The 19,815-nt window shown below is 51.5% G+C and overlaps 1 protein-coding gene across 3 annotated transcripts in view; it reads right to left on the reverse strand.

Annotated features, from left to right (window-relative positions):
* Nucleotides 1-19,815, reverse strand: part of Sorcs2 (sortilin related VPS10 domain containing receptor 2) — a 383,934-nt gene that overhangs the window by 214,855 nt on the left and 149,264 nt on the right. For all 3 annotated transcript variants that reach the window (XM_057771883.1, XM_057771882.1, XM_057771881.1), the window contains exon 2: nt 1,865-1,932. In XM_057771883.1, the coding sequence (XP_057627866.1) occupies nt 1,865-1,932 (68 nt within the window). The remainder of the gene's footprint in view (nt 1-1,864; nt 1,933-19,815) is intronic.

Raw genomic sequence — 19,815 nt, forward strand, 5'->3', positions numbered from 1 at the left:
AGGTCCCAAAGTAGGACCTACACCCAGCAAGTGCCTTCAAAAGCCTGACTGCCCCACGAAAGCAGCTCACTACCCAAACACCAGACACTGTTCCAGAGAGTTCCACTGCCTGCGCCTTTAGCCAAGCTGAGAGTGGAGGAAGCAAGCATTCCAGAAATTTCCAGGGAAGGTATCCAAGGGGGCGGGAACAGAGTAACTAGATTGCTGGTGTCCAAAGTCTGGGGACTTTTATTGGATGTAGAAGAAGAAAGGAGACTCCCTCCATCCTTGTGGCAGCAAAATGAGACACTCCACTTGGCAGGAAGGTGCCCCTCACTCTTGCCCTCCCCAGGTAACACCCCTAAGCCAAGCTTCTAGTGCTACTCCCCAAAGAAGCTGATGCTACTAGAATCTTATGTTCATCCATCTATGCATTTTTCATTATGTGCACACACGTGTACACATGTGCTCTGGTGCATGTGCGGGAAGCCAGAGGACAATTTGAGAAGTTCTACTCCTACTATGTGGTTCCAGAGGTTGAGCTCAGATTGACAGGCTTGGTGGCAAATGCCTTTACCCACTGAGCCACCTCACCGGTCCCACCACTGGAATTTAACACCTAATTTATTCTGCAGCAGTATTCCCTTCCTCAAGACACGTTGAGAGCATCAAGATCACGTGAGGACAGCTTTCCCTCCACACAGGAACATGGCCCGTTCCTGACCGCTTTCCCCAGCATTGCAGGAACAGATTGATACGTGAGGAGGTAAGTTCTTGGCTGGGAGAGCTGGTGCAGAAAGGCTGGGGGAGGGGCAGTGACAAAACCCAAGGGGGTTTAGCACTACAGTAACCTGGGCAGTTCACCCCAGGTAACACTGTCATTGCACCCCCTCCCCCCCAGCACCATGGAAACACATTCCTAACATGCCATGGAGAGGTGACAAGTAGGGTGCCAGAGCCCTGCGGTACAAGCAAAGCCAAAGCTAAAGAAAGACCCACAGCAAGCAGGTGCAAGCAGCTCTTCTTGCAAGTCCTTCTGATGAGTCGGGCACAGGGATGCAGGCCTGGTCTCAGCACTCTGGGCACAGAGGCAAGAAACTGCATGATGGGTTTCTAGGCTAGCCTAGGATGCAGACCCTATCTCAAACAAGCAAATGGTCCCAACTGGCAGGTATTTTTCAGACCCAAATTAAAATGAATTAATCACTACCGGAAAAACACACAAAGAAGGCAAAATGATCCCACACCAAGAGGGACTACAGTGGTAAATTCCCGTGGGAGAAAAGATCCCACCCGAAGCCCGAGAGGTCCTCACGCTCCGACCAGAACTGATGATGATAATGGCCAAAATGGTCTCTGCAGCCTCCTCCCTCCGCCCCTCTCAGACATCAAATATGGTCTGATGTCCTTGGGCCCAATTCATGTTTCACGTATAGATACCCGCCTGGGTGGGTTATTTATTTACAGTTCTTTGGCTAAGCCGGAAAGAAAGCAAACTACCCTAACAATGAGGCCAGCCTGAGCTTTGGGGGGCTTGGGAGCTGCCTCGAGAGTCCAGAGCAGAGCCAGCAATATTGTGCAGTGACCTGGATTCACGCTGCCAGCCTCCTCCTCCGGGAGGAGGCAAAAAGAGCCCCAAGAAAACAACAGACAGAAAAGAGCCAGGAAAGAAGCCTTTCAAACAGTTGTCTGTCTGCCAGGGCCCTTTGTCCGGCTGACGAAAGTCCTAATCCCCTTTCGACATCTCCATTGTGTCTTTATAGCTGTGGGGCCCACTAGTGTGCGGGAGCTGCAGGAGCCCAGGTGGGACTCCGGCCTCCGCCAGGAGACTGTGAGACGAAGATCCACAGGTGTAGGAAAAGAAAAGCCCATCGGGCTGACTTACCGCCACAGAGAACTTTCCAGAACCTTCCCCATGTCTGCATGGTAGTATTTCGTCAGGATCAAGATGACCTGTGGTGTTAACAGAAAGGAAAAAGTAGACATCAGCTGGTTTCAAGGTTCTGAGAGAGGACTGCGGTGACACTTGCCACCCAAACCACACTGGGCCCCCCAAACCACACTGCCTGATGGCAGCGTATCACAACTCTGAGACACGGGCCTTGCTTCTGCTTTGGAAACTTCCTTCTTCCCTTTAGAATGACTCTGGAGACATCCCAATCCTGCTGCCACCCGGTGGGAATCATTAAACTCGGCCTCAGAGAATCCCAAACTGTGGCCATATATTCAGCAAGGCTCTGGTCCCAGTATCCACAGGGTGATTAACACTATCAACTAGAATCGCCTAGGAGACAAGTGTTCGGCCATGTCTATGGTGGAATTTCTATACTGCTGGGAGCCGATTGAGTGGCCGCCATTACAAGATGGCGCTTGGCCCCGGCCTCGCTTGCTGGACAGCTCCATATTAGGCAATGCAGTGGAACCGTGCCTCTTGTATGTGCAGTGACGATGATGTGCTTAGTGCCAATCCCGTGGCCAGGAGCATGGGCAGGCGCGCATCGGCCAATCCAGGCACGACACGTTCCCTTACCCCCTATATAAGCAGCTGCCGTTTGGCACTCAGGGCCCCTCGCTTCCTCTCTCCCTTCAACCAAGAGGCTCCAATAAAGCATGATTTGGGAAGAATCCTCATCTGGTGGTCGTCCTTTCCTGCTGGTCAGGGAGTTCGCTGCACTATACTGGGTTAATTGATGCGGGAAGACCAAGCCATGGACTGGGCCCTGGAGTAGGTAAAAAGGAGCGAGTGGGCTGAGCATCAGCACTCATTTCTCTGCTTCCTTCCTGTGGATGAAATGCCACCAGCTGCCTCATGTCCCTGCTGCTGTGCCTTCCCCACCGTGATGGACTGGACTCCTCCAGCTGTGCGCTAAAACAAAGCCTTCCTCTGCTATGATCCTTTTGTGGGGTATTTTGCCACAACAACGAAGAAAGTAACCAAACAAGCACGAAGCACATTTGGCAAGCTTCTGAGGGCAGGGCTGTGTGCACATCAATGTGCCCATGTATTCCCTGCAACCCATGGAAATAGCTGCCTGATGTGGCTGACCTAGAGAGAAGCCGGCCCCTGAGGCTGTGCTGTCATTCCCGGTTGCGGACTGCAGAGCAATGACAGGGGTTGGAAGGTGAGGGTGACAGCCGGAGGGGTCCATAAATCACCAGCAGACACTTTTATTTGTTAAACTACTCAACACACAGGGGGCCCCTGACCAAGCAGTGAAGAAAATAGAACTGCTCAGAGAATGGAAAAAGATGTGTTCCAAAGCTCTCAGACGATCTTCAAAGCCCATGCGTATAAGACAAAGAAAGAGAAGAGGGAGGAAGGGAGGAAGGAAGAAGGGAGAGAGGGAAGAAGGAAAGAAGGAAGCAAGGAAGCAAGGAAAGGAGGGAGGGAAGGAGGGAGGGAGGGAGGGAGGGAGGGAGGAGGAAGGGAGGGAGGGAGGGAAGGAGAAGGGAGGGAGGGAGGGAGGGAGGGAGGGAGGGAGGGAGGGAGGGAGGGAGGGAGGGAGGGAAGCGGGCCATACAACCCAGGGGGAGACACATTGGTTTGCAATTACTCGGCTAGTGGCTGGATTCTCATGTACATCAAAATCCATTTCATTCACTGCCAGTCCATATTACCAACACCTAACACTCCCGTTGTCATGGGAACCCTGGGAGGTGAATCTGGGCAAGCTTGGTTCTAGTAGAAGTCCTTAGCCTCCTTAATTTGGGGTTACCACACTGGCCATGTCCACCCCTCTGGTCCTCCCTCATCAGGAACAGAACTTCCCAGGCATGGGTCCCAAGAGACTGGCTGATCAAGTATGTTTTTCCCTGATGATTAGAGCGGGGAGCTAGAAGGGGAGGGTGTCGGTGAGTTGGGACGGCTTACAGCCATGAGGCAGCGATGATTAAAGAGAAAACCAGAGCCTTGTCAACAAAGGCAAGATTGGCTCTACCTCTGTCTGAACAAAGTGATTTCCTCCCGTCAGCACTCGGCCTGCCCGAGTCAGAGACGATCCTCCAAAGACAGAGAGGTAGGCAGAGTGACAGGGCCTCGCTGGGTAGGAGACAAGTGTGGTCTTAACCTATTGATTTATATTTCATACAGTCTGCTATCCCAGGGGGCTTCTGAGGAACTGGAGTGTGACAGCTGGAAGGGACTTCAAAGACAGTTTTACCCACATGCCCAGGATGAAATCAACCCCCTGACCTGGTCCATGGCCTGGGCCACCAGGTGGGGCTCACCCTCCATTCTGGGACCAGGTCCTTGGAGGCTCAGAAGCGGAGAGGTGGACAGTCTTCCCGGAACTCTCGCCTTCATACTCAGATTCTATTGCTATGGATGGTTCCACTCATGCCTCCTGGGGACAGTACCTACTCAAGACTATACCGCATGCCATACCCATGCCAACCAGGCCTTTGTATACTGGGGACAGTACCCACTCAAGACTATACCGCATGCCATACCCATGCCAACCAGGCCTTTGTATACAGCTCTGCCCTGCGTATAAGTGCCTTGCCTGGTACCCTCTGCCCTTACATCACCTGTGGTGATTTGAATGACTATGACCTCTATAGGCTCATGTATATTGGCTGTTTGGTCCCCAGCTGGTGGACTGTTTAGGAGGATGAGGAGATACGGCACTGTTGGAGGAGGTGTGGCACTGGGGGTAGGCTTTGAGGCTTCAAAAGCCCATACCAGGCTCAGACTCATAATTGCACACTCTGTTTCTGCAGCCAGCCTGTAGATCAGGATGTAAGCTCTCAGCAATTGCTCCAGAACCATGCCTGCCTACCTACCTGCCCGCCCGCCTGCCTACCCACCTGCCTGCCCTTAGATTTCTCATTATGATGATTATGGACTAACCCTCTGAAACTGTAAGCATGTTCCCAATTAAATGTTTCCTTTTATAAGTTTCCTTGGTCATAGTGTCTCTTCCCAGCACTAGAACAGTAACTAAGATACTGCTCCATGTCTTGGTCACTCTACCGACCTCCAGATCTCTGTCTACCCCATACTGACTTGAAGAAGGTTTCCAGAATCCCACACTAGGCTCAACTTCTCATGGTCCCTATACCAAGCTCCTAGCTCTGTCCCGTGTTTAAGTGTGAACACTGGACAGTGGTGGGCACAGTGTACACAGTGTAACAAATGTGTTCCTGGGGCCTAAGCAACAGAAAAACCAATACAGCAATGCCAGACAGGGGTCTTCATAACTCTGACTGTACCCCCACTTCCATGAAGAAGACCATTCAGAACTTGTTTGGGAGGACTGAGTCCCTGCGCCACCACCCCCTTTAACTCGCAGTGGAAGTTTGGGCTTCTAAGTCAGAGGCCTGGGATCATCTTGCTAGGGGCTGCAACAAGGAGGCCACTGCAATGATCTGGGTCTGGGAAAGCCAGACAGCCAAGAAGTCACCACCTAAGATCCCACCAAACTCCATGTCCCCAGTCTCCTGAACTATGTTGCTATGGTAACAAAGCAGTGGAGGGAACCCACAGCCATAGCAACAGACATGTCTACACCACGACAAGGGTGTAACCATGTTGCAAGGCTCACTCAACCCTTCACACGCAGAGCCCCCAAGATGGTCTAATCAGTGCCCCGTCTCTCAGATGGAGAAACCAAAACAGAGTCCAAATGTTTTGCCAAACCATACATGCTACGGGCCAAACCAGGTCTCAGTCCTGAGTCTTGTCAAGCAAGCACAGGCTCCTCCATGTCGGGCCAGAAGCAGATTCAGAAGTTTCTATCAGATGTGGTTTCAAGGACCTCAGAATTATGACACACCCTTCAGGGGTCCTGGCTACAACTGAAACCTCCCACGAGAAGTCTGAAGCATGGGTGGAACCCCCATAGCTGTGGGTACTTTGATCCGCACAGAAAGGAAACAGGAACATTGAGGCTTTCTTGACAGGGGCTGTCCACACCCCTGGCCCACAGGAGCCCTGCCTAGATGGCAGGAACCACCAAGCAGAAAATAAGAGCAGCTTCTTGAGGCCTCAGTGGTCAATGGTCACCTTTACGGTCACCCAGTTTCTCTTCTTACTTCTGATCTTCTGGGTCTTAGGAATTGATCTCCTTTTTGCGGTTATCTCAAGGGTGCTGGGTACTTATTCTTCTGACCATGGAGCCCATCTGACTTTGACTGGTACATCATAGGAGAGGCCATTACAATTGTTTCCTTTTACTGCTGAGGAGATTGACACACCCATTTAAGAAACCAACCTGGCATCATACACACACAACACACATATACATATCATGCCCAAGCACAGGGCTTTCCGGGGTTCCCTGTTCATCACTGTCCCCAATCCTGGTGCCCTCTCCTTCCCAGAACCGGACATAAGGATTCTGGTGGCACTCCAAACCACTGAAAGAAACCCATGACATCCAATTATGGAGGTTCTGAGATCACCGGACTGGGAGCCCCGTGAAGAACGGTCTGGCCAGCATTGCTGTTGAGAGACTAACCCAAGCCAGCTTTGAGCTTACGAGGTCAAACCAGGTCTCAGTCCTGAGTCTTCTCAAGCAAGCACAGGCTCCTCCATGTCAGGCCAGAAGCAGATTCAGAAGTCCCCAGCCCTCAATATGGAGCTCATTCCTGAATAGCCTGACACTGAGGCTCTGGGGTTTGCAAAGTGACTCTCATGGGTCAGCAAGCCCACTGAGACCTTCCTCACACTCTGCCAGCATCTGCTTGCCAGACCAGCTATTCTCAAGATGTTGCAGGGGCCCACCAGAACATTGCTGCTCAGGGGAGGGTCTCCTGTGACACTGAGCTGGTCCCTGCTGTACCCCAAGGTTTCATCCAACACAGTGAGGCAAGGAACCAGTACTTCGCAGAACAGCCCAGAGACCTCAAGAATGCCTCCAAGCTTGGCCTCCACCTGTCTGTTCATCGAAGCACAAGCTGCTTCTTCAGTGACATTAGGACTGGAAACCAGGGAAGCCCTCACCTCCCACTGAGGCCCACACTTTCAGAACAGCCAGCAGAGAAAGGTTCAGAAACAGTTTGCCTTCCCGGAGCCAAAAATAATCACAAAGAAAGGGAGGGAGAGCCAACAAATTCTCAGGCCCAGCTTGATCTGTCAATCAACAGATAGCATGTAGTGCCAGGAAGGCAGAGGGGAGGGAAAGGGTGACTCCCCACAGGAAGGGAGATGAGGAAGGAAAAAGGCCTTGTGAATCCAGCCCCAGAATTCATGAGAAAAGTGAAAGGCCAGGGTCAGTGGTCCATTTACCACAGAGTCCCCACGCAGTATCAAATCCTCCCATCCAAGCAGGAAAGCCTGCCTTTGGTGTGGTCTAGCCTGGGTTATCATCCCCCCTGGAGTGAGATCAGTCTCCAGATTTCCCAGATCTACTTGTCTGTGCAGACCCTGGTCAGGTCATACCTCTGCCATGCACATTCAGAAGTTGGTCCGGTACTCATGTTTTATTCACTCATATGGGAAGGGACCAGAGCTCCTCTGTCCCTGGAGGCCTGGTCCTCTCCATCCTCATTGTCACTGCTCAGTCCCTGGTAGGCCAGGTTGGGACAGGCAAGATCTCGTTACCAGGACTATCACTTGGGACACTACATGTGCAATGATTCACACGCCGGGGTCACTCCTTCCGGTCTGTGCTCCTTCCCGCAGGAAACCTTCCCTCAGGCTGGGTGCTCCCAGAGGGAGGACCTCCACCCGCCGCTGGCCCACACTGTCTCCAGAGCCTAGCCAGGTGCTGGCACATTAGTAATTGTTGAGCTATTTAATCAACTGAGAACCAGCTCAGATGAACAAGGCCAGCTCCCAGGGAGGCATTCTCACGCTGCCTTACTCGAAACCTACCTGAGTGTAGAGGTGGGCTCCAGGATAGGGGGGTTTCCTGCCATCCCATCAGAACTCACACACTACTTGGGGTCAGAAGCTCAGCCCAAGGTCATGGGTGGATCTGCACTTGCAGCTCCCGGTGCTGTGATGCACTGGCCCTCCTAGGAGGTGCCAGAGAGGGAAGATGCCGATGGGGGAGGGCAGGGGAGCAGACTGTGAGAAAACCTCTTCAATACCATTAAATAACTAAATCTTGTCTCCTCCACTCCGTGTGTGACATGCACCCCACACAGATCCATGAATAGATGGGGTAACCACTTTCACTGCACAGATGAACAAAGTGGGGGAACAGAGACGAAAGCACGTCCCTGGGGTCACACAGCAAGAATGCTGCTGGGATTTGAATGAGGGGATGAGTGACAAGGACGGTGACATTAACGACGAAGGCAGGACTCTGACAGGGAAAGGCAGCCAGCGTCCACACCTGTGGTGCCCACATTCCCAGGCCCCAACAACGACAACTCTGCCTCTGCATTTGGGTTAAAGATTCTAAACAGGGCACTGGCCAGGGTGTATGTGATGTGATGTGTGCCACACAGCGGAGAGGAGCAGGGGCTCACACACAGGTCAGTGCACAATGATCTAGAGAGGCTGTGGGATTCTATAAGAGGCTGCATCCTTCAGCAAGCCACAAGCTCCTGACTCCTGGGAAAGCAAGTGCTTCTGCCAGATTGACCCAGTCCCTCCCCCTTCCATCCTGTTCTAGAAAGGCCTGACTCTCTTGGGCCTCAGCGGGAGATGCCCCCCAGGTTCCACACTGCTAAAGCTTAATTCTTTGGTCCCATGGTTGTTCAGGCTAGACAAGACCTCGACTCAAGCCTCTATAATGGAGTTCCTGCTCCATTGTGACTTCATCAAAAGGTTGCTGCCCTTTAGGCTATGCAAAGATGTGACACCTTGTAAAGTGCTGTCCCTGGGGAGAGGGGTACACTGGAGACCATTCTGATTGCACTAGCCAGAAGGAGCATTGGCCCCAAATACCCAGAAAATCAGAAGCTCAAGGACTACTAGGCTCTCAGGAGGCCCCTCTGAGCCAGAGGGAATTAGGAGCGGCCCAGTTAAGCTGACAGAAGTTCACAGCCATGCTCTGTAGACGACAGCATGCCTACTGTGCAAATGGCACAGCCTGCCAAGTAGGTAGCCACAGCTGGGGAGAGAGAGCAAGAGCCCCAGCCTCAGAATGACCCCTCCCTCCAGCATGAAGCAGACTGGCTGTCACTCTGGAGGCCCAAGGGTTGGTGGCATTGGAGGCAGCAGTACACCGTGACTCAGTATCTATGAGGCCACGCTCAGTGACTTGGCCTGCTTGAGCTTCAGTGTCCCCATCCACCCAGTGGGGGAGGAGTTGGCCAAGTCCAAGAGCCCTCACCAGGAATGCCATACTCAACCACAGGCTAATCTCGCAGCTACTCGAAGGTCCTCTCTTGGGGTCATCTCACCTACCACCCAGATGCAGAGGAAAACCTTAGACAGGCTACAGGCAGGATGGGAAAGACAGACCTGTTCATCCATAAGTCTCTTTCAAGGACCCTCCTACAAGCTGTCGTGGGGGCATAAGCAGCCCTGCCCTCTTACAAGGGACAATCACAGCAGCTAAAGAAATCTCAAACCCATTTGTCTTCTGACCTGGCAACTCCACATCTGGAGCTAGCCTGCAGATGTTCCTCCACTGGAAACACAGATGTCCTCGGAAGCTCCAGCTAAAGACTGGAAAGAGCACACCTCTAGCCCCGGGCAGGGAGAGAACACTCTCCTCTGGCAATCAACAGAGCACCATGAGGGGTACTCACAGGTTGGGTGAGGATGGGCATGAGTGGGAAGTCCTTAAACACCATACCGTGCCATTTCTACATTAAAACAGGGGACAAGGAAGGACCACAGTGAGGGACCATGAAAACCTTCCAAGCAGCCCCTGGGGGTGTGTGCAGACTTCAACCAGACACGTCCAGTACTCAGCATCTTTTAAACCAGGGCTTCCCCATGTTCCAAAGAAAGTTTTTAAATAAAATCACCAGGCTGCCTCCTCCCAAGATCCCAATTTCTTCATCCTCTAGCAAGCAAGCCTCAGAGGGGTGTTCTTTGCCAGGCCTAAGACCACCTGGCAACAATCTGGCTGCACCTGGCAGGGAGGACCTTCTCTGGCTGCTCGATTCTGCCGCATGTGCCGTGTGTGTGTGTGTGTGTGTGTGTGTGTGTGTGTGTGTGTGTGTTAACAGATGGGAACCGTCCAGTGTATGGTCATTCCATGGATGAGGCCAGCAATAACCTTTCATTCTGAATATGACTTGTCTGTTTGGTCTACCAAACATGAGAAGACATTCTTTTCCACGGGTGACACTGACAGCCATGACAAAGGAGACCTGCTCTAGACTAAAGCATTTAGCTGGTACCCAATAAATGTTAGCTTCCTTTCTCCCCTGACAGCAGTCACATGAGAAGTCAAATTTTGTTGGTATACCTGTGAAGCACGCTTGCTGGGGAGTAACTGAGGTCGGTCTAGTGAGGGTACACCAAGGTAGGAGTCCTGGAGGTGGTGTCTGTCCTGCCTCATGGCCTAAGAAGCTCTGGCTCTTCCCTTAGGTGGCCATCTTAGCCTTGCCCAGGCTTTGACTGCTGACGCAAGGGCAGCAGGAAGCCTCTGGAAGAGCCCAGGCTTTCTGAGCCTAAGCCTGAGGTGTGGGCAGACAACACCCTCTTAAGGCAGTTGGTCCCAGCTCATGGGTCAGTATCATCATTTCCCCGTCCCAGACTGGAAGCCAAGACATAGAGACAGAGTCCATCACAGGCCCATCAGGAGATCACAGAGCTACAGTCAGATCATGGCAAGCAAGGATCAGTTTTCTGGATTAATCCCTGGGACTCTCCTAGCCTGACCAACCACTCCACCCCATTTGAAACTCTCTGATCCCTACAGCCCAGACCCCCTCTGCCATAAGGCAGCCAGTCAGGCAGCATAGATCTTGCTACCTACCTGCCCAAGATTCCTCTTTCCTCCTCTATGAAGAATCAATTCTATTTAAGAGAAATCAATGGGGCATTATTTTACTAGGGAGGAGGAACCATACTTAAAAGGGGATGGGGCAATCCAGTCATGTAGAAGGCCAGGCAGAGGTGCTGGCTCACTAACTTGGGAGACCTCCATCAGAGTACCTCAGTCAGGTCAACAAAGCACCAACCCCAAATACCCACAAGGCTCTGGTTCTGGCCATGGCCTTTCTCAAATCTGCCCCCAAAGTCCTAAAGTACTGTCGATGCCCAGGGTCCCTGTTGAGTTGTCTATAGGAGCTAAGCCCGAGTCCCTGGGTTAATAACTGCTGTATGGTCCCCTCCTCATGTATAACCCATGTCTCCTGATGGAGGTTCTGCGTTCAGGGACTTGTCAGAACCCTGGCTGGCAGCACCCACAATGTGTTCCTCTCTGATGACGCCACTCTGTCACCCGGGGTCACAGTGAAGATAAAGTGAGTGCAAGGTGTAGCCTGTGCACGGTGGGTATGTTGCTGAGGTGAGAAGTTAAGGTCGGGCTTGGGGTAAGGTCTAGGGTTCTGTGCCAGAACTAGGGTCAAGGCTGGGTTTGATTTGAAGTTAAACAGAGGCAATAGAGCTGGAGCTAAGATATGGTTAGGAATGAACTCTTTAGACTGCTTAGGACCGGAGTTTGGATTAGGGTTAGAGTTATGATTAGGAGTCTGGTTAGGAGACAGGGGAGGAAGGGAGAAGTAGGAGAGAGGAGACCTGAGGAGAGGAGAGGAAGTGGAGGAAAACAGAGGGAGGGGGAGGAGGAAAGAATTGGGAGCTTTTTCCAGAGCCCTGCAGGCTCCAGCCCCCTCCGCCTCTTGGAGGAACAGTGAAGAAAGAGACAAAAAGCCTGTAGGACTCAAGAAGCAGGCTCTAGCCACCAAGGCCCAGAGGCGTCTCTCTGTGAAGGGTCAGGCTTCTGGTTGCCAAGGTCCTGGGCTGCATAAAGTGCCATCACCAGGAGAAGGCGCAGCGGGGAAGAGAGTGCAGACACTCTGCTAGACTGTTGCTGCAACTCCTTACTGTTTTCTTACTATTTCAAAGTAACAGTTTATAAGAGAGGACTTCCAAAATACACCAGTCAACGGGAAAAATAAAAATGCTTTAAACAGGAGAGCCCGGTCCTCAGACATCTCCTACCCCTGTGTGCCAGGAAATACCCTACATCTGGACCCTCAATCTTCCCTCTCGAGAACCGAGCCCATCACATATGCCTCCAGGACTTCAGAGTGCAGTCTTTCCTGACTGACAGGACAGGAGATGAGAAGAAGGGAGAAGCCGGAACAGGAATGGCCCATGTGACCCAGCCTGCTGGTGCCTACCACCCTTCCTCACTGAGAGAAGCCAGGAGATGGTGCAAAACAAGAACCTTCATCCCACCAGGCAGAGTCTTAGGGGGCACCAGATGCACAATTGGGCCAGGGATATGTCACGGTATCTGTCATAACTCACCTTGTGGACACTTGTCACTTAGAGGAGTTTAAGGAGAGATGTAGAAGAGGCCCCTGCAACCTCTGTATAGCTAGCTCGTCTTCCAGGGAGGTCATGTGGCTTGGGACACCAGGTTCTAGCTGCGCTCACAAACTGGACAGACATGGACATCAGGGATGCATCTTCTTGCAACAAAGCCAGGCATATCTCCTCATGCCACCTTCTTACTGAGGTCCTACTAAGCCCCCTGCATGGGCATCACCTCTCTTAAACCTCGCTTGCTCTTGTCCCTGTGAGACATGTTGCCCCCATCTGTGGGAAGCAGAGCATCATGGGGGAGGCTTATTTAGCCAGTGTTACACAGCCCTAGACTTCCGGCCTGACCTCTCACCTCCACGCAGCCTCTTTTGGCTGTTTTCAGCATTGTTGGAGGAAAGAGTGCCCCTTGCCAGATGGAAAGGCCACAGTGGGCCGGGTGGCAACAATCAGTCCCTGCGGTGACCAGACTGACATCCTGAAGTGTAGGCTCAGCAGGGTCTCCTCCTCAGACTCTGAGCCAGGATGCCCCGGCACTAGACAGCGGCCTCCAGTGCAGGCCCTGCTCCCCTGTGGCCTTTGCCTGGAACCCAGGCTGTGAATCAGGGCCACACTGTCGCCTGTGCTCCTGTCACACTATGATAGATTCTGGAAGAGGACCAAATGAGGCCTCCGTCATCTTTGCAGAGATGGAGACTAGCTCTGATTTGAGAGGGTGGTGGGACTGTGTTTCACAGTTCCTCTGACTCCCCTACCTAGTCAAACTCAGCAGAACCGAGTCGCAAAACCAATGCCATCATGGTTCAGAGAAGCAGGCCAGCATGACAGTTCCTCAAGGTATCAAAGATCTTTGCTAGGCTCTCTGGGACAGGGGGTCTAATCCCCGTATTTGCCACAAGTACTCTGAAGATTTGGGGATTAAACAATTGAATGCACATGGGCATAGCTCCCAAGCTCAGTCATATATACGTGAGGATGGAGAGATGCACGGTTCACCTGAACACGCCCATCCTTCCAAGCTTGAGATTCTTTTCAGCAAACTTGAAGCTCGTTCCCTCTGTTCCCCACCCTGCACCTCTCTACACCCCAATGCTCACTTCAGGGATAACTTTGGGGACCTTCTCTTCAGTTTGACCAGGCCAAAGTAGTATCATATCTGGAGTCCTGCAGTTCTTAGATGGGGGTAGACTGAGTGGTGCCCCAAATAGTTTACTGACTCAGACCTGAGTGTGATCTTGAGTCTTTGTGTGTGTCACTTAAGATCTCAAGGTGAGAACTAGACCCTCTGAATGTGGGTGACAGTTGTGTGTCCTCGGGAAGTCTGTGGGGCCACTGGCAGTAGGACCAGGGTTTATCCCTAGTGCATGAACTGGCTTTTTGGAGCCCATTCCCTATGGAGGGATACCTTGTTCAGCCTTAAGTATTAAGAGATACCTTGATACACAGGGAGGGGCTTGGTCCTGCCTCAACTTGATATGTCAGACTTTGTTGACTACCCATGGAAAAGAAAGCCTTACCCTTTCTGAGTAGGTGGGGGTTGGGAGCTGGAGGAGGGGAACTGTGGTTGGTATGCAAAATGGAAATAAAAGGCTTTGAAATAAAAAAAAAAAAAAGATTTCAAGGTAAAATGGTCCTAAATTCCCAGAAAGGCCTTTTCCAAGACAAAACAGTGGCTCCATTAAGACAAACAGAGGTAGTGTTGTGTGTAGCCAATGAAGACTAGAATTGATAGAATCATTTTGTTCTCCAACTTCCAGCCCCCTAGCAGTGAGGTGAGACCCAAGACACTCTCCTGCTTCTGTGCTGCATCTGGGCACGTTGTTATGTCAGCCCAACAGACAGACAGATGGAAACACAAAGGCTCAGCTTGCCAAGGGGATGCACCCAGAAACGTTCCCCAAATCTGGGTCCCCTTTCCACCGTCCCTAACTGCTACTCACAAGAACTGGTCCCAGATGAAAGGGGCCATGACAGGCCCTGCTTGCTCCTTCCACGAGCCCTTGGGAAGTTGCTGGGGTCCAGCAGGGACCGTGGAGCCAGATGACTGAGAGCCTAACCCTTCATCAGTCACCCGCCTTTCACAGGCACAAAACCAGCACTTTAAAGAGGAGCTGAGAATGAGCTGGGAAAGGACCCCATAAATCAAAACCAGCCAGCAGAAAATAAATGTATGAGCGTTACTGATCTGTAGAGAATTGCATTTCTACATTGACTCTGTTTAAGGGATAATGTGTGTTTTAATGGGCGGGTCTCTGCAGGCTTTTCCCACCACAGCCATCCTTCCCAAGTATTATTTACTCTTCATTTTTTATAACCTGATTGAGTTTTAATTCACCCATCACTCTTTCTTAATAGTCCTGTAAGCAAAAATTATTAATGAAATTACACGGTTCTTTTTTTCCCCCTCTGCTGTTGAACACGACGCTCATGGGCTCCTACCTGAAAGAGCCGGCGTTTCTCAGATCTATTTCTGGCAATGAGAGGTAATTGGACAAGCCATGGTGCCGTTTCTGCTCAGATGCTTCCACACTAGCAGTGCCTGGGGTATCTCCCGCAGGTGGATGAGGGCTGCTGAGCCTACTTTGAAACCAGAAATTCCTTAACTAGCTCTCAGACTCGCCCTCTCTCCCCAGATCCCACCAAATGTCCTTATGTTCACTGCCTCTGAGAGTCTTTATTGGAAACAAGCTGTCATGGCAGAGCTGAGGGACCTGGTACTGGGCAGTGGCGGCTGTGCTTGCTGAAGGAGGAAGTGGTAAGCTGAGTCAGCTGGGAGCAATGGCCTCTGGCATGCTCAGAAGAAGAGGCTCGGATACCAGCGGAGGCAGAGGCCCCATTGCCAAGTTCAGGCTGGGACTGTAAGGGCTATGGAAGGAAGGGCTTCTGTCCATTCTTTGGGCCGTTCTGTAACTTCTCCCCTCAGGAGCACAGGTACCCAGGTTGCATGTAGCTACGAGACAGAGGCTGTGTGGTGCAGTGGGAAGAGAAGCTCTGGGCTTCTGTGCCTCTGCCAGGGTTGTCTGGGGATGGGGGCTAGAGGTACCTGCTCCCTGGGAATAGCTTTCAAAGAGAAGGTTTAAATAGTGCTTGATGGTGTGGATGACAGGGGCAGCTGAAGTGATGTCCCCTGTAGCAGGGAAGATGGGCATATGGGTACATGGGGTTCCTGCAGGAGGGAGTATTTCTGTTGTACTTAGGGAAAGGTCTGACATCACTTCCTGGGAAAGGCTGGCCTCTGGTGCCTGCAGCCTCCGGCAGAGCATACTTTTCCTGGGCCTCCTCCCACTGTGTCCCGGTGTCTGACCACTGTAGGGATGGCCACACAGCTCAACAGTAGGTCAGCCATCCTGTCTACAGACAAGCAGAATCAGTCTCATCTGGGTGAGCAAACAGCTCACCCCGAATCTGACATTCAGGGAAATCCTGAAACAAATATCTGCAGCAGAACCACCCACTAGGGGCATCTTTGTGGGACTTTTACTAGAGCCTGGGCCTTAAACACCCCCCACCTGAGTTCAACATATTAAAGGCTTTGTCCCCAGGGTGGGTCTCTGTGGGATGGAGAAGCCCTTGGGAAGTGGGGCCTAGTGAGAAGTCCTTACAATATTGGAGCACACTCCTGAAGGGAATTTGGGGATCTTAGCCCCTTGCTCTTTGTCTTTTGGTACCTCTCTTGGATGAATACTTTTGCTCCTGTCTGTGCTCCCTTCCACCTAGATACCACCACAGGCCATAGCAACAGAGCCAACTGACCATGTACTGCAACTGACAAAACCATGATCAGGCTTTCCTGTTAGAAGCTGGCACTCTTGGGTGTACTACAGTAGCAAAAAGATGACTGTCTAGTTTTCTTCTTCATTAAGCTACTTCTTTCCCTTAAATAAGAATCTCGTACAGCATCCCAAGAAAGGCAAAGGAGTATGACTAGCTAATCCACCAATGAGAGATAAGGGAGCCCTAACATTTGTAGCTAAGAATCTGAAGAAAGTCTAAGACCCCAGAAGCTAAGTCATATAGTGTGGTACTTAATACTATCAACATGATGGGGTCTAGAGTCACCTAGGAGACAGGCCTCGGGGCGTGTCTGTGAAGATGAATCCAAAGAGGTATAACCGAGGAGGGGAGATGCAACCAGTAAGGGCAGGAACCATCCCAGGGGTGGGGTCCTGGACTGAACATAAAGGGAGAAAGCAAGCTGGGCACCAGCGTTCATCTCTCCTTCTGCTTCCTGACTGTGGACACTATGCCAAGCAAGGTTCTGCCACCCACCATGCCTTCCCAGACAGCGGACTGTACCCTAAGACTGTGAGCCCACACCAACCCTTCCTTCCTTAAGCCGCATTTGTCGCAGCAGCAGCAACAACAAAATAGCTAATACTCTGGGGGAAATGTCACCATTTAAAGTAAACATCTCAGAGGAGTTAGGCTCTGAGTGACAGCTCACCCTGAACCTTTACACTCCGCCTAGTAATGAGTGTGTCTGTGAGGAGCGACATCTGGGGTCCTTGCCCAGCTGTGACCTTTGCAATTTCTGCAAGGTCACTGCCCCCTCAAGAAGGGGCCGGAAGGAGGTGCTGGGTTCTGCTAATGTTCATGTCATTTTCAGAAGTCACCGTTGCTGAGAACCTTGGAGGCCTGGGAATCTTCCAGTGTGTCTCCAGTTGGGGCTTGGGGCAGTTGATTAAACAGACGGAACTGGCATATTGGGCAATGGAAGAAGACTCGTCACGTTTGAGCTCTGAAGGCCTGAGACTTGATATTTCAAGACGTTTCTTTAAAACAACATTTGGCGATTTCTAGAGCAGGTCTCCAGCAGCTGTCTGTGGCATGTTTTCTAAGCATAGCAAGGCCTAGAGGAATGTCGCACTTGAGAGGGTTTTGGTGTAAATCCAACATATTTCTAGTGAGTCCCTTGCCTCTGTTTAGAAGAGGAATCCAGAGGCTTAGCAGGTTCTGCTTCCCCTGGCTACGTGGCTGTGGGCACAGAGCCAATCTCCCAGAGCCTTGAGCAATGTGTGCATGAAGTAATCAGTCGGGACATCCTCCCACCCATAGTGGGAGGAGGGTTGAGAGGGTGGCTAGCACCACTTACGGCTCTCCGGTGGATGGAGACACCTCTGCTATGTGTCACAGTATGCCAGCCAAGTAGTCTTGAGGTTTGCATGTCTCAGATATCAGTTTGGCTGGATCTGTACATTTCTGACCTGGACCACACAGGCTGCACCTGCATTTTTGTCCACACTAATAAAACCCCTACAATACCCTTGACCTCCCTCTAGACTGCTCCAGATCTTGATGAACATGTTCATAAACCAATAAACCCAGAAATAAATGACAGACATGTCTCAATAACCTTTGTGTTTACACGATTGGGGATTGGACCTGGCGCCTTGCTTGCGGTAGTCATCTACTCTACCACTGAACCACTGAGCCCCAAAGCAGTAGTGCAGGAGATTCTACTCCCTGCAAGCCTGAATTCTCAGCCACTACTCCCAGCACAGGGACAGGAGCCAGAAGGACCTCATGATAACTGTACATTTGGGGTTCAGATGTTGAGATGTATGCACTATACACGACAGACACAAAGGGTCAGGGAATCCAGAAAAGAGGGGATCTGATATGAGGCCCTTCTGGTGACTGCCTCAAGCATGCTCGTTTGGTATTGAGGCTGATCTTGGTGGGCTGCATGGGGCGGCGGTAGGGGATGGACTCCCCTCTAACAGCCATAGGATGGGCAAGACAGACTGGATCTGGCTCCAGATGCCTGGACCACCAGAATGAGATGAAGGTGGCTCCAGGGAGTGACCATTGGTGGAAATACTCTGAGAGACTTCATGAGAAGCCTGTACCAGGAGGCAGGCACACCCAGACAGGTGCATTCAGTTCCCCAGAAAGACCCATTGACTGTGGGCATCAGCCAAGGAGCTGAAGTCAAGGTACAATAGGTGACTCTCGGTGACCACATCCATCTCCTTTCTGTGGCCGTGGAGATCCTCTTCCTTCGTTATTCATGCATTTCATGAAAGCTCTTCTGTGGTGAACAGTGGCAACCCTGGCTTATGCAAGCCATTCATACCAACCTGGTTGTAACTAGAGCCGAGAGAAAAGGCAGTCTTACATTCTTAGTGAACTCCGGGCATGTGACAACTCCTGTGGGGAGGATGGAAGTTTCTGGATGCGAAACATTTTCCTTTCTGAAATCCACTTTACAAGCTCTCCCCGGGGTGTTCACAATGCCTCTTTCTCCAAAGCAGGACTGCAGATGGTTCCACAGGGGCCAAGCGTGGGGCTGAACTGCATCTTAAGAACGTCAACCCAAAGGCTCCCTGGATGGAGGAAGCTGTTCTACAGCAGACACATCCCATCAAGTCCTTGGCTAGCTTCCGGGTTGATGAGCTCCATCTCAGCTGTGGCAGAAAGAGCCTTCCTCCATGGGGGAGAGGGAGGGCCCCATCACCATCCCCTGCAGCTAAAAACAGAGCCCTCTCCATCACTCTGACAAGACAAAAAAACTTGAACTAAGAGCCTCGTCTAAATTTGGCCATGATTGAAAGTTAATGATGGTGCAAATTTGGCAAAAATTATTTTCATGTGCATCAAGATGTAGTCACGGCATGCATCTGGGAACCAGCGATGGGCATCTCCTGAGATCCTGTAGTGCAAAGGGCCACGGGGCTTTCTGATGTCCCCCTTTCTAGGCATCAGAACCTTTGGCAGAGATCTGAGCTGTCACTACCATCACGTCGCAGCTCTGGTGCTGTGCCGGCACATCTGCTTGTCAGCATCCCAGGCTGGAGTCCGTGCTCACTGCACTTTATAACAACATCACATTTATAATAACAAGCCAGAGACCAGCCCAATTGGGGACCATTTCAGAAACTGTAGCAGAAACACTTAACTACCACACAGTGTGTCTGGAGGTATACATGGCATGCCCTCCCTTTTTCCACACGGACGCTGAAATGTCTGTTTACTTGTCCATTTCCTGGTCTTTGCAGACACAAACCATGTTTGTGCCCAGCCCTACTGCAGAGCCGGGGTCCAGCAGACAGCTGTAAGTACTTACTGAGCTGGAATCTGGCACATGATCTCTTTATGGTAACTTTATAAATATGTGTGCTTGTATGGCTCCATAGAAACCAATACAGACATGTGTATGTGCACATCTCCATAGAAACCCCCAACAGGGATGTGTGTGTGTGTGCGCGCACGCACCTCCCCAGAGACCCCCCAGACACGTTCACACACACATCTACTGGAGTCCAAAGAAGTGCGTGTGTGCCCACAGACATGCGTGCAAAAAGCACACAGGCAAGAATGGTGTCTACATCTGCACAACGAGCAATGGCTGCTGGCTGTCATGAGTCAGTTTCTCACTCTTCTGTATTTTCCTGCTGTCCTCCAGCAAGCAAGCTATTTGCAACCTGGGCACACACTGAGCAGCAGAAGGGGTCGTGTCTGTGACAGCTGCACGAAGATGTGCTCCTACTTTG

Source organism: Chionomys nivalis, chromosome 6, assembly GCF_950005125.1.
Source record: "Chionomys nivalis chromosome 6, mChiNiv1.1, whole genome shotgun sequence".
Classification (NCBI taxonomy): domain Eukaryota; kingdom Metazoa; phylum Chordata; class Mammalia; order Rodentia; family Cricetidae; genus Chionomys; species Chionomys nivalis.